This window comes from Haematobia irritans, chromosome 1 (genome assembly GCF_050003625.1).
Source record: "Haematobia irritans isolate KBUSLIRL chromosome 1, ASM5000362v1, whole genome shotgun sequence".
NCBI lineage: Eukaryota > Metazoa > Arthropoda > Insecta > Diptera > Muscidae > Haematobia > Haematobia irritans.
Window position 1 is genome coordinate 30,014,008 of NC_134397.1, and position 13,847 is coordinate 30,027,854.

At 38.4% G+C, this 13,847-nt stretch overlaps 1 protein-coding gene across 1 annotated transcript; it reads right to left on the reverse strand.

Moving 5' to 3' along the window:
• Window positions 1-8,853: 8,853 nt before the first annotated feature.
• LOC142220532 (uncharacterized) lies at window positions 8,854-13,269 on the reverse strand. Its single transcript, XM_075289716.1, has 2 exons — window positions 13,035-13,269; window positions 8,854-12,976 (listed from the first exon to the last, which is right to left on the reverse strand). The coding sequence occupies exon 2, from the start codon at window positions 10,201-10,203 to the stop codon at window positions 8,863-8,865; it is 1,341 nt and encodes a 446-aa protein (XP_075145831.1). The 5' UTR covers window positions 10,204-12,976; window positions 13,035-13,269; the 3' UTR covers window positions 8,854-8,862.
• Window positions 13,270-13,847: the final 578 nt, after the last annotated feature.

Sequence of the window (13,847 nt, forward strand, 5' to 3'; positions counted from 1 at the left end):
TGCCAAAAACGGTGGGTATCGGTCCATGTTTTGGTATAGCCGCCATATAGACCGATATCCCGTTTTTTACTTCTTGAGCTTCTTTAACTTTGTCATTCCTTTATTAACACATCGAAATATTGCTCTAAAACCCCATAAAGTATATATATTCTGGGTCGTGGTGAAATTCTGAGTCGATCTAAGCATGCCCATCCGTCAGTTGAAATCACGCTAACTTCATAACCAAACAAGCTATCGACTTGAAACTTGGCACTAGTAGTTGTTATTGATGTAGGTTGGATGGTATTGCAAATGGGCCATATCGGTCCACTTTAACGTATAGACCCCTTATAAACGGGATCCCAGATGTGGCTTGCGGAGCCTCTAAGAGAAGCATATGCCTGAAATTTGGTACGTGGAGTTAGTATAAGGTCTCTAACAACCATGCAAAAATTGGTCCATATCGGCCCATAATTATATATAGCCCCCATATAAACCGATCCCCAGATTTGGCTTGCGGATCCTCTAAGAGAAACAAATTTCATCCAATCGGGCTGAAATTGGGTACGTGGTGTTGGCATATGGTCTAAAACAACCATTAAACAATTGGTCTATATCGGTCCTTAATTATATATAGCACCCATATAAAACGATCCCCAAATTTGGCTTGCGGAGCCTCTAAGAGAAGCAAATTTCATCCGATCCTGCTAAAATGTGGTACATGGTGTTAGTATGTGGTCTCTAGCAACCATGCAAAAATTGGTCCACATCGGTCCTTAATTATATGTAGCCCCCATATAAACCGATCCCCCGATTTGGCTTTCGGAGCCTCTAAAAGAAGCAAATTTCATCCTATCCGGCTGAAATTTGGTACATGATGTAAGTATATGGTCTCTAATGACCATGCAAAAATTGGTCAACATCAGTCCATAATTATCTATAGCCGCCATATAAACCGATCACCAGATTTGACCTCCGAGCCTCTTGGAACACCAAAATTCATCTGATTTAGTTCAAATTTGGTACGTAGTGTTAATATATTGCCTCAAATACCCATGCAAAAACTGGTCGAAATCGGTCCATAATTATATATAGGCCCCATATAAACCGATCCCCAGATTTGACCTCCGGAGCTTCTTGGAGGGTCAAAATTCATCCGATTCTGTTGAAATTTGTTACATTGTGCTAGTATATGGCCGATAACAACCATGCCAAAATTGGTCCATATCGGTTTATATTTATACACTAAAAAAAAATATTGTCTTGAGATCAAAGATTTCATGTCTTTAAAATACGAATGCAAATTTTGCTTAGCATAGAAGACGCATTTCTCTTATATAATTTTTTTTCCTTGTCCAAAAGTCGAACAACTTTTCAATGAAGTCGTAATGTACTTATAATTAAGTGATTTGACTTAAAAATGGGTATCATAACATGAAAGATAAAATGTTTGGGCTAAGGTCAACTTGAGTTAAAAAATTCAGAAAAATTCTTGAAATTTAATGAAATTGTCTTTAAATTTGTTGCCTTTTTGCATCTTGATTATGAAGCAAAAAATCGTTCAAACTTGGGACATCTTTTTCAAAACTTTATTTTGAAGAAGTTTTTTACTTGAAACATGGTATAATTTCTACTGGAAGTCTAGTCTTAATTTGGAAAATAAAGTTGTCGTTAACTCGTTTTTAAAGGACTTTGATAGCATGTGAAGAAAATAAGCTGAGAAAGCGAAAGAAATTAAAATTTGCTTCCCAGAAACAAGTACACAAAACCCAAATTTAAAAGAAAATTGTGTCTTAAAAGTATCCTTACTTGTATTCTCCGGTTCTTTGGCTCGGAATCTATACCAAAATTTTTTAAAGTAAAGACAAAATCTTTGGAATCGTGCATGCTTTTTTTCAGTGTATATAGCCCCCATATTAACCTATTCTTAATCACACAAAAATTGGTCCATACCGGTACGTAATTGTATATAGCCCTTTTATAAAGCGACCCCCATATTTCAATTCGGTTTTCTAATTACCATATCCGTTGGTAATTATTTATACACTTCCCTAACATATATACCATATTTATACCGGGTCAAGAATTGAGTTATATACGTAGTTAATCTGTTTTTTTTTTTTGTCTAATATATACCACTAACTTACAATTTAGAAGACGATGTTAAGAAGTTTTATGTTGCCCAAGTAATTCGATTGTGGATGACAGTCTTTAGTAGAAGTTTCTACTCAATCCATGGTGGAGGGTACATAAGATTCGGCCTGGCCGAACTTACGGCCACTTTTTGTTAAATTGATTACAATTTATGATTACCAGAATGCTTACACAAAAACTCTTTCCAGGAAATTTTCCTATTATAAAATAATATATATATTTACAAATTTATTTAATTTAATTTTTTTGTTCCTTCTACTTATTTTATAGTAACCATGACACAGATAGAAAAAAACATAGCGCGTTTATTTCATTTCTGCCTTTATTCTGAAAACTGAATGCTAACCGTTTGGGCTATTTTGTTGTTAATGTAAACAAGTTTTTATTTACATTATCCCTTGAATTCCATTTAAATCCTTTTATAAATACGAGATAAATGTCACAGACAAAGTGTTAAGTACAACCCGAATAATCCACTTTACACAAGGTAAACTGTAACTTTTTATGCCTATACATTTGTGGTTTTTTAAAAAAGAAAATCAAAATACAATAACCTATACAGAATACAAAAAAAAACATGGTATTTTAAGCTATTATATATAGATTCAATATATTTTATGCAATTCTATTCTTCGTAAAAAAATTCTATAAATTGGTATATCATCTTATATTTCATAAAAGAATTTAATTTTTTGGAAATCTGTAATATCGCAAAAATCCATCAAGGCGGATTCCATAGAAAACCGAAATTATTTGAGTTTTATGAATTCCATGAAAATTAACATAACTATATTTATGCACAACGATAAATTAATATATGTATATGAAACAAGTATGGAAAGTCTAAAGACTATGTTATACCCTGCACCACTTTGTAGATCTAAATTTACGATACCATATCACATCCGTCAAACGTGTTGGGGGCTATATATAAAGGTTTGTCCCACATACATACATTTAAATATCACTCGATCTGGACAGAATTTTATAGACTTCTACAAAATCTATAGACTCAAAATTTAAGTCGGCTAATGCACTAGGGTGGAACACAATGTTAATAAAAAACAAGTAAGTGAAGTCTAAAGTCGGGCGGGGCCGACTATATTATACCCTTCACCCCTATGTAGGCCAAAATTTGTGTTACCATCTCAACTGTTACGCGCCGGATATTAAATGCCACTGGCACAAGAAAACATATTTGGTTAAAGAACATATCCACAGAGTCATTGAGGCATGGAAAGATGGTCCCCTGACTAGCTCAGGCAGGTTAGATTGGTTCTTGACCCGGTGTTCTTGGCGCGTAAGCATATCGTGAAATATCCATGCCATAAGGATTTATATTCCAGAATAAGATAATTGTTCAAGGTATATAAATGAAAATAAAGTCCTGAATCATTACATTGGTGTATATGACAGGGTGGTTTGTCATATCAAGGTACATTTTACCCTCCCAAATCACCTATGACAGCCTGAGTACCTGATATTTCAAAAGCTGTCCCTAAAAGACCAGATCCTAGAACTTATACATTTAGCCTACCTAGCATTCCTCTTAAATAATGACAATTTAGAAATTCATGTTCAATTCAATATATTTGGGTGACATATGAGATACGAATGGGGTTATAAATAGTCGTGTAATAAGAAAGTAGTATAATAGTTCAAAGTAATTTAACTCTTGACAGAGGATTTAACTTGTATGTAAAAAAAATTTTTTCGGGGTTACCAAAATGATTTTTGAACTAAAAGGTTGATAGATGTCGTATCATGACCGAATTTAATTTAATACCCTCACTTTCTCTGTTTTGTTTTTCTTTTTAAACCCTATCTGTCAAATTATCGCTACACTTCTAAATTGGATGATTGAGCTCAATAAACCAGTTTCGTAGAATGGCGAAAAGTAAGAAAAAAGTATGACAACGAAGGGCATAAGTATTAAAAGAAATCATAAATCTAGATGACACCAATCAAACCTTATATGTTAATACTAAATAGAAGAAGAATAAAAATAATGAACATGCAAAAGTCACGGTTACAATTACACACACACATACCTTTGCATAATTCTCACCAGAATATTTAACTGTGATCATTAACTCACACCCCTTTTACTTGCTTATGTATGTGTAGAAAGGTGCACATGAATTTTGCATGTAGAGAAAAAAAAATATGTATAGCCTATATACATCTAAAAAGGTTCCTAGTGTATGTAAATATATATATACTTATAAGTACGATTTTCTTTTTGTTTGGGTATATATGTACTATAAGTAGGCGTTAGGTATAAGGTGGGAATGATTATTGGGGGGGGATATGTATCCATGTGGTCATTAAATTCCATATTTCATTTAATACATCACCGCGTTTTCCATTTTGCTGCAGAGACTGGTACTCTGTTAAAGCTGGGACGTGTGGTAGCCGCAACTAAACCACACGATTTAAAACGAAATTAAGCAACATGCGCCATAAGGCGACTTAGGGCTGATTTGATCTTGATGTGAAAAAACTGGATTCTCCGTCCGCTGTTGTTGATGGGAAGGAAGACTTGACGATCCCTGTTGCCACGTGTTTTAGGTCTATGGTGCCGTAGACAAGCGGCGCACCGAAAAATCTATTTGCACTCGTGCTGAAATTTCTGCTATACCACAAGGAAATGTTTTGTTGCCTGTGGTGCCGCAGACCAAGCGGCGCACCGAAAAAGGTATGCTCGTACTGCAATTCTTGCTATGCGAAGGAAGGGATGTATTGTTGTCTGTGGTGCCGCAGACCACGCGGCGCACCGAAAAAGATATACTTGTACTGCAATTCTTGCTATGCGAAGAAAAAGGTGTACTGTTGTCTGTGGTGCCGCAGACCACGCGGCGCACCGAAAAAGGTATACTTGTACTGCAATTCTTGCTATGCGAAGGAAAAGGTGTACTGTTGTCTGTGGTGCCGCAGACCACGCGGTGCACCAAAAAAAATCTCGTTGCAATTCTTGCGATTTAAGAAAGGCGGAGGTTGTCTGTTGTGCCGCAGACCAAGCGGTGCACCAAAAAATTCTCCTCGCAGTTTCTAGAGCGGGAACAGGAACTCTATAGGTGGAATACAAATGATTCACTTTTCCTTTTCACACACTATAGAACAGCTTACCTATGATCACAGATTTCAAATTAATTTTTCAAGCACAAGTTGTGCGTTCTACTACGCGTTCTAGAGTCAAAGTGACTTTTTGCAAATGTTCTTTGCAAGTTTAATGCTTCTTCCTTTTTTTATGTATACCAATTTCGCAGTGCGTGTGTGTGCGAGAAAAGTTATTTGACATATCGATAGATCGATTATTCGATAACAAGGACGTGACCTTATAATACGGGTAGTTAGCAGGATCACAATGAAAACAATCCGTAACAAACCTGCTTCGCATAGAGGTGTAGCCGAAATCGAACAGGAAGGATTGGTTTCAAGTCCGCAAACGTGGGGCACGACCCACATAGCCGGGCAAACACAATTCCCTGAAGCTATGCCCGCAAGTCCGAAGCGTGATACCTTCCTACATATCTACCCTGTAGGTCCTCAATATCGTAGAGTACATTTCCTAATTTTCTTCTAATTCTACATTTTATGTACCTAGGATTGAATTTTGCATTAATTCCACGCTTAAAATTGCTTTGGGAATGGTTCTTCATGAAAACTTCCTGGCCCTCGGAGAATGTAGTCGGTTTACAGCGTGTATTATATGTCCTGCTTGCCTTCTCATGTGCCGCTTCCAATTTATTTCCGATTTTGTCGCGGATGTTCTGCATTTTGTCGAAGTGAAGGATCTCTGTGTCTTCATTTATCATATTCAATTTTTCCAGGATAGCATATGAAGAGCCGTGTTGCACCATGTTCTGACCAAAAACAGCTAAATATGGCGAACAGCCAATGGCTGTATGGAAGTCGCTGCGTAACACAGAAAGAATCCTCGTGATATTGTTGTCCCAGTTTGTATGGTCAGGCTCGCTCTTAAGAAAATATCTAATCTTGGATATTATCTCCCGATTGGCTCTTTCTGAGGCATTTGCCTGTGGAGAATAATATGCCGTTGTTATATGGGTAACACCAAAAGTATCAAAGAATTCCTGAAGCTCCTTGGATGAAAATTGCCTCGCATTATCGCTGTGCACGTATTGCGGTACACCAAACGTACAAAAAAGCTCATTTGAAAAGAAATCGATGATATTTAGCGAAGTCGCTGCTCGCATGGGCTTCAAAAATACGAACTTGCTGAAATGATCAATCGCTATGAATAGTTGACAATTCTTCGACTTGCTGCACGGATATGGTCCTAAAAAATCACAGTAAATCCTTTGGAATGGGCGAGAAGTTATAATCTGGTTCCCCATAGGTGGACGCGAAGTACTATTAACAGGTTTAATAATTTTGCAGTCATCGCATTGTCTTATGTATGCCTTTATATCGCGTGCCATTCTAGGCCAGAAGTATTTCTGCCGAATTCTATATAATGTCTTCTGAAAACCGCCGTGTATACCGCCGTCATGTGTTTTACTTATCGTTTGACCTATCAGAGACTGGGGCAACCATATCTTCCATACATCGTCCTCACCAACGTTTCCATCCCTGAATCTAACTCTTTTGTAGATGACATTGTCAACTACCCGTACATCTGGTAAATTATTAGAATTCTCGACAATACGTCGCCTGAGTTCGTTGTAATCATCTTCCTTGAAAGCGGTCGAAGAAATATCGATATCAGGTACTGGTATTGAAAGGTCAACCTGGTCCACATCGAACCTGGAGAGAGTGTCAGGCACTATGTTTAAGGAACCCTTGCGGTGTTCCATCTTAAAGTCAAAGTTTTGAAGCTGCAGGCTCCAACGAGCCAACCTGCCGGACAAATCCCGTAGGCTCATTAGCCAGCGTAGGCTGGAATGATCAGTGATTATTCTAAAAGGAAGTCCTTCAACATATTGCCTGAACCTCTTCACACATACTATAGCCGCCAGACATTCTAGTTCTGTAACTGTATAGTTACGCTGAGCCTTATTCAATTTCTTCGAAACATATGCGATGGGGTGTTCTTTGCCCTGGTCGTCGTACTGAAAGAGAACCCCCCCGACTCCTATCCTCGATGCATCGCATTGAATTACAAATTCCTTGCTGAAATTCGGCTCAGCGAGAACAGGGGCCTCGGAAAGTGCCAACTTCAACTTTGAAAAAGAATCCATAGCCTCCGAGGATAATCGGAACGGTTTATTAGATTTATGAAGACAGTCTGTCAAAGGGCCAGATAAATCAGAAAAATTCCTAATAAAAGAGCGATACCAATTGGCCATCCCCACAAAACGCCTCACTTGCTTCGGAGTCTTAGGTACCGGAAAATGGACTATGGCTTCGACTCTATCAGGGTTGACCTTGAGTTGACCACCTCCTATTTTGTACCCTAAATAGTCAATCTCCTTTTGACAAAATTTTGTTTTGGAGACGTTTATGGTAAGACCAGCATATTGAAGACAATCCGCAACCTGTTCAAGTACGACAAGGTGACTTTCGTAATCAGGGCTACACACGAGTAAGTCGTCTAGGTATATAAACACGGAATCACGTAATCGGGAAGGAATAGCCCTATCCATGAGGCGACTCATGGTTTGCGGACCGTTGCAAACGCCAAATGGCATAACCCTATATTGATATAATGGTCTGCCCGGGACGGCAAACGCGGTCTTTTCTTTCGAATCCTCAGATAGAGGAATTTGAAAGAAAGCGTCTTTCAAATCTATCCCCGTTATAAAATGCGTGTCTCTCAAGCGACTTAATAAACCATTAATATGGGGTAGCGGATATGAATCCTTTCTCGTCAATGAATTAATTTTTCTACAATCCAAACATAGTCTTATCTTGCCAGGTTTACGTACAGTTACAATCGGGCTACACCATGGAGAGTTTGACTCTTCAATAACTCCAAGAGTTAAAAGCCTGTCAAGCTCTTCATAGACTTCTGCCTGTCTAGGCGGTGAGAGTGGGTAATGTTTAGACTTTACGGGGGTGGCATCACCCGTATCGATTCTGTGTTCGACAAGACTAGTGCGACCGAGGCCGAGTGTTTCATAAGAGGGAAATTTAAAACAACACGGTCAAGTTTGAGTCTCTGATCGGGACTGAGCACATGAAATATAGATTTTTCTATCTCCCCTTCATCACCCAATTCAATACTAGATATCTTTGGAATTATTTCCGGAGCTAGGGCGAATAATCTCCAAAAATTCACCCCGAGATAGCCCTCTTGAGACAGGGAAGGGGCAATATAAAAATCAATAATTTCAGTGACGCCTCTAAAAGTGACGGGTAACGAACAGTACCCGATAATGTCGCTTTTAGACCCGTTCGCTGAAGAAACTCTTGATCGAAAATTGTTTATGTGAATGCCGGTCTCGCGAATGAAGTCTAAACTACCCCGTCCCAATACCGAAATATTCGCCCCGGAATCCAAAAGAAAAACTAGATCTCTACCCATAATATTTACCTTAGCAAATGGTCTACCGTCGTCACCGTTTGACAAACAAGTCGTCTCTATTGCCTTCCTAAAGTGTACTCGTTTCCTATATCTCTCTCTGCATTTCAAAATTCTCCGTGAAGGTGTAAATGTATGTTTGAAGTAATTCTGATCTACGTCTTGGGTCAATTCAGGTTGTTGTGGAGGAAGAAAATTCACCTGAGGCGAATCCTCTTCCTTTTCCGAAACAATCTCGGGCTTTATTTCGGAGAACGAGTGTCCCCGGTTAACAACTCGCTCTTGCGTCCGTTTTCCGATAATTGGTGATCACACTTGGGAGTTGTGACGTCCTTACGCCCACATTTGTAACAAAAAACTCGTCTCGTCTCATCTGGACAATAAATGTAACTATGCCCCATCTGAAGGCAGTTCCAGCATTTAATTCTGGAATAGTCCCCCTTCACATGAGAACGCGCAACCCTAATGGCATCTACCTGAGGATCGAAATCGTCCTCCAGATCATCACCGTTGTCAACCGATAATTCGTCAACCTGACGAGTGCGATGAGAATGAGTTTTGTTCTCTCGAACAACCTTCTCAAAAGTCCGGGCCAAGTCTCTAAGTTCTCCCAGGCTTTTAGGGTTTACAATAACCAACATAACTTTAAGCTCAGGGAGTACATTCTTCTTTATAATCTCGATTAGTGACGCATCATCCATTGGGTTACGTAGTCTAGAATTCATTTGAATGATAATTGAATGGAAATCGTCGTATGTTTCCTTCAGATGCTGCTTTCTGGTCGAAATTCTGATTCTAATTTCATTGTCATTTTCTAAATTTCCGAATTCTGAAGTCAATGCGGATTTCAGTTGAGAATAAGTCGTCTGGGGGTATTGTCTCATGTACAACCAGTACCAGGTTTCGGCTTTGCCCGTTAGAAATATTTGGAAGTTGTTCAGTAAATAATCTAAGGGACATTGTGTCCTCTGGGTTAACACATCTATCTTGAATATGAAATCCGAAACGTTACCTTCTCCATTGAACGTGACGTTCCAATCCTTAAGATTAATTCGAGGTGAATTCAATACAAAATTTTGCAACTGATTACTATTGCTAGGGGACGGAGGTCCCGATCCTGCATTTTGTACTGGCTGACTAATAGAATCTCTCAAAGATCGCATCTCCTGAGCTATTTCCAATCGACTGGCAGCCAACGCCTGCTGTATGTAAGCCATAAGGGATTCTATCGTGTTCGCGTTCATATGAGGATTTGCAGCCAAAGGTGGGGGATCCCCTAAATTTTGGTTACCCGATTCCATTTGACTTGTCTGACTAGAACTTCCAGAGGGTGATACACAATGATCGGCACTAGAATAGGGATCACAATTGCTGTAGTGATCTTCAGAAATATTCTGTCTTATACACGATTGACTTTGAGAATTCGAAACTGTATTGCAAATTTGACCTGGTCTGAACGTAGACTCAATGGAAGATTCTTGAGATGTTGTGTTAACACTTATAGAGCTGCCAAAATTATCGTCGTTGTCAATTAGAATTCTTTTCCCTCTGCCTAGTGTACTAGTAACAGAAGTGTTTATCATTGCGTAGAAAAAAAAATTCCTGACTTTTCACTCCGTTGCCTTTTCCCTAGGGAAAAGGGTTTGTCCTGGCTCTTTTCCACAAGTTCCAAAACTTAAGGTACTTTTAACGTTCGCCTCCGATGTTGAATGAGTCGTTATCTGGTTATTCAGTGTATTAGTGTATTTAGTTTGCATGACATGAACCTTCGGATATGTTCCAAATTCAGTTACGTGTAAAAATGGTGTTATAAAGCGAATGCATAGAATAATTGAGGAACGCTAGGCGGGTTATTTGTATTCGTTGTCTGGTCTAAATTCAAGAAAGGGCTAAGATAATCTGCCTATCTGACTCTTTCTTATGTGAAACTTGGTCCATCGGGCCCTCCATTTGAGAACATTCGGATGACTCAAGCCTAAATATAATAGTCTTCGTGGGACTCTGTTCGAATTGAGCATAATTCATGCGCTTTACTTCGTGTTCAATTCCAACCACTCGACAGCTGTTCACTAATAACACGACTGAATGGCAATAGAAGTGATCACTGCATTATCTCAATGATTAATATTTCCAGTGCAACTACAACCTGACATATTTCTGATAATATATCGGCGAGGACTCCCAGAAATCGAGAATCACTAAAACAAAGCAAAGGTGGTTCAATATAACAGATTCTCCAAAAGTATTAATTGCCGTGACTGAATGTGTTTCATTACAATGACATCAGGTATGATGATAATAGCCCAATGAGCACGACTATAAAAACAGACAGACACCCGCAAATAATATGATATGTACGATTCGAGACGATTTGATTTTCTTTTCAGGTGACAAATAAAATAAAAATAAATTATTGCTTGAACGTTGGGCGCCATCTATGTTACGCGCCGGATATTAAATGCCACTGGCACAAGAAAACATATTTGGTTAAAGAACATATCCACAGAGTCATTGAGGCATGGAAAGATGGTCCCCTGACTAGCTCAGGCAGGTTAGATTGGTTCTTGACCCGGTGTTCTTGGCGCGTAAGCATATCGTGAAATATCCATGCCATAAGGATTTATATTCCAGAATAAGATAATTGTTCAAGGTATATAAATGAAAATAAAGTCCTGAATCATTACATTGGTGTATATGACAGGGTGGTTTGTCATATCAAGGTACATTTTACCCTCCCAAATCACCTATGACAGCCTGAGTACCTGATATTTCAAAAGCTGTCCCTAAAAGACCAGATCCTAGAACTTATACATTTAGCCTACCTAGCATTCCTCTTAAATAATGACAATTTAGAAATTCATGTTCAATTCAATATATTTGGGTGACATATGAGATACGAATGGGGTTATAAATAGTCGTGTAATAAGAAAGTAGTATAATAGTTCAAAGTAATTTAACTCTTGACAGAGGATTTAACTTGTATGTAAAAAAAATTTTTTCGGGGTTACCAAAATGATTTTTGAACTAAAAGGTTGATAGATGTCGTATCATGACCGAATTTAATTTAATACCCTCACTTTCTCTGTTTTGTTTTTCTTTTTAAACCCTATCTGTCAAATTATCGCTACACTTCTAAATTGGATGATTGAGCTCAATAAACCAGTTTCGTAGAATGGCGAAAAGTAAGAAAAAAGTATGACAACGAAGGGCATAAGTATTAAAAGAAATCATAAATCTAGATGACACCAATCAAACCTTATATGTTAATACTAAATAGAAGAAGAATAAAAATAATGAACATGCAAAAGTCACGGTTACAATTACACACACACATACCTTTGCATAATTCTCACCAGAATATTTAACTGTGATCATTAACTCACACCCCTTTTACTTGCTTATGTATGTGTAGAAAGGTGCACATGAATTTTGCATGTAGAGAAAAAAAAATATGTATAGCCTATATACATCTAAAAAGGTTCCTAGTGTATGTAAATATATATATACTTATAAGTACGATTTTCTTTTTGTTTGGGTATATATGTACTATAAGTAGGCGTTAGGTATAAGGTGGGAATGATTATTGGGGGGGGATATGTATCCATGTGGTCATTAAATTCCATATTTCATTTAATACATCACCGCGTTTTCCATTTTGCTGCAGAGACTGGTACTCTGTTAAAGCTGGGACGTGTGGTAGCCGCAACTAAACCACACGATTTAAAACGAAATTAAACAACATGCGCCATAAGGCGACTTAGGGCTGATTTGATCTTGATGTGAAAAAACTGGATTCTCCGTCCGCTGTTGTTGATGGGAAGGAAGACTTGACGATCCCTGTTGCCACGTGTTTTAGGTCTATGGTGCCGTAGACAAGCGGCGCACCGAAAAATCTATTTGCACTCGTGCTGAAATTTCTGCTATACCACAAGGAAATGTTTTGTTGCCTGTGGTGCCGCAGACCAAGCGGCGCACCGAAAAAGGTATGCTCGTACTGCAATTCTTGCTATGCGAAGGAAGGGATGTATTGTTGTCTGTGGTGCCGCAGACCACGCGGCGCACCGAAAAAGATATACTTGTACTGCAATTCTTGCTATGCGAAGAAAAAGGTGTACTGTTGTCTGTGGTGCCGCAGACCACGCGGCGCACCGAAAAAGGTATACTTGTACTGCAATTCTTGCTATGCGAAGGAAAAGGTGTACTGTTGTCTGTGGTGCCGCAGACCACGCGGTGCACCAAAAAAAATCTCGTTGCAATTCTTGCGATTTAAGAAAGGCGGAGGTTGTCTGTTGTGCCGCAGACCAAGCGGTGCACCAAAAAATTCTCCTCGCAGTTTCTAGAGCGGGAACAGGAACTCTATAGGTGGAATACAAATGATTCACTTTTCCTTTTCACACACTATAGAACAGCTTACCTATGATCACAGATTTCAAATTAATTTTTCAAGCACAAGTTGTGCGTTCTACTACGCGTTCTAGAGTCAAAGTGACTTTTTGCAAATGTTCTTTGCAAGTTTAATGCTTCTTCCTTTTTTTATGTATACCAATTTCGCAGTGCGTGTGTGTGCGAGAAAAGTTATTTGACATATCGATAGATCGATTATTCGATAACAAGGACGTGACCTTATAATACGGGTAGTTAGCAGGATCACAATGAAAACAATCCGTAACACAACTTCTTCACATTTGCTGGAAGTTATATAAAGGAGACAATTTTTTTACTTCTACAAAATCTCTAGAATTAAAATTTAAATCGGCTAACGCTATCCAGTTAATTGGAGGACACTTCCATTGAAAATGGGTCTAAAATGTGTAACAGTCTACCATATTTCCCCAACTCTGGTGTACGTATATATGGGAGCTATATATAATCTGAACCGATTTAGACTAAATTTGACATGTATGGTTAGAATAATAATTCTGCTATCTATGCGAAATTTCACGTAAATGGCAGTATAACTTTGGCCCCCTGGTCATATGAGTGCAAATCGGACGGAAGATATATATGGGAGCCATATCTAAATCTGAACCGATTTCAACCAAATTTGGCACAATTACCGATACTGCCAAACGTACTGCTTGTGCGAAATTTTTAGCAAATCACGGCAAAACCCTGGATTTTGAGGCCATATAAGTTCAAATCGGACGAAAGATATATATGGGAGCTATATCTAAATCTGAATCGATTTTGACCATATTTGTCACATACAATAGTATCGTTAAAAGTA

Excerpts from the sequence above, each read along its gene's own strand:
- LOC142220532 (XM_075289716.1), bottom strand. The coding sequence starts at position 10,203 with ATGATAAACACTTCTGTTACTAGTACACTAGGCAGAGGGAAAAGAATT.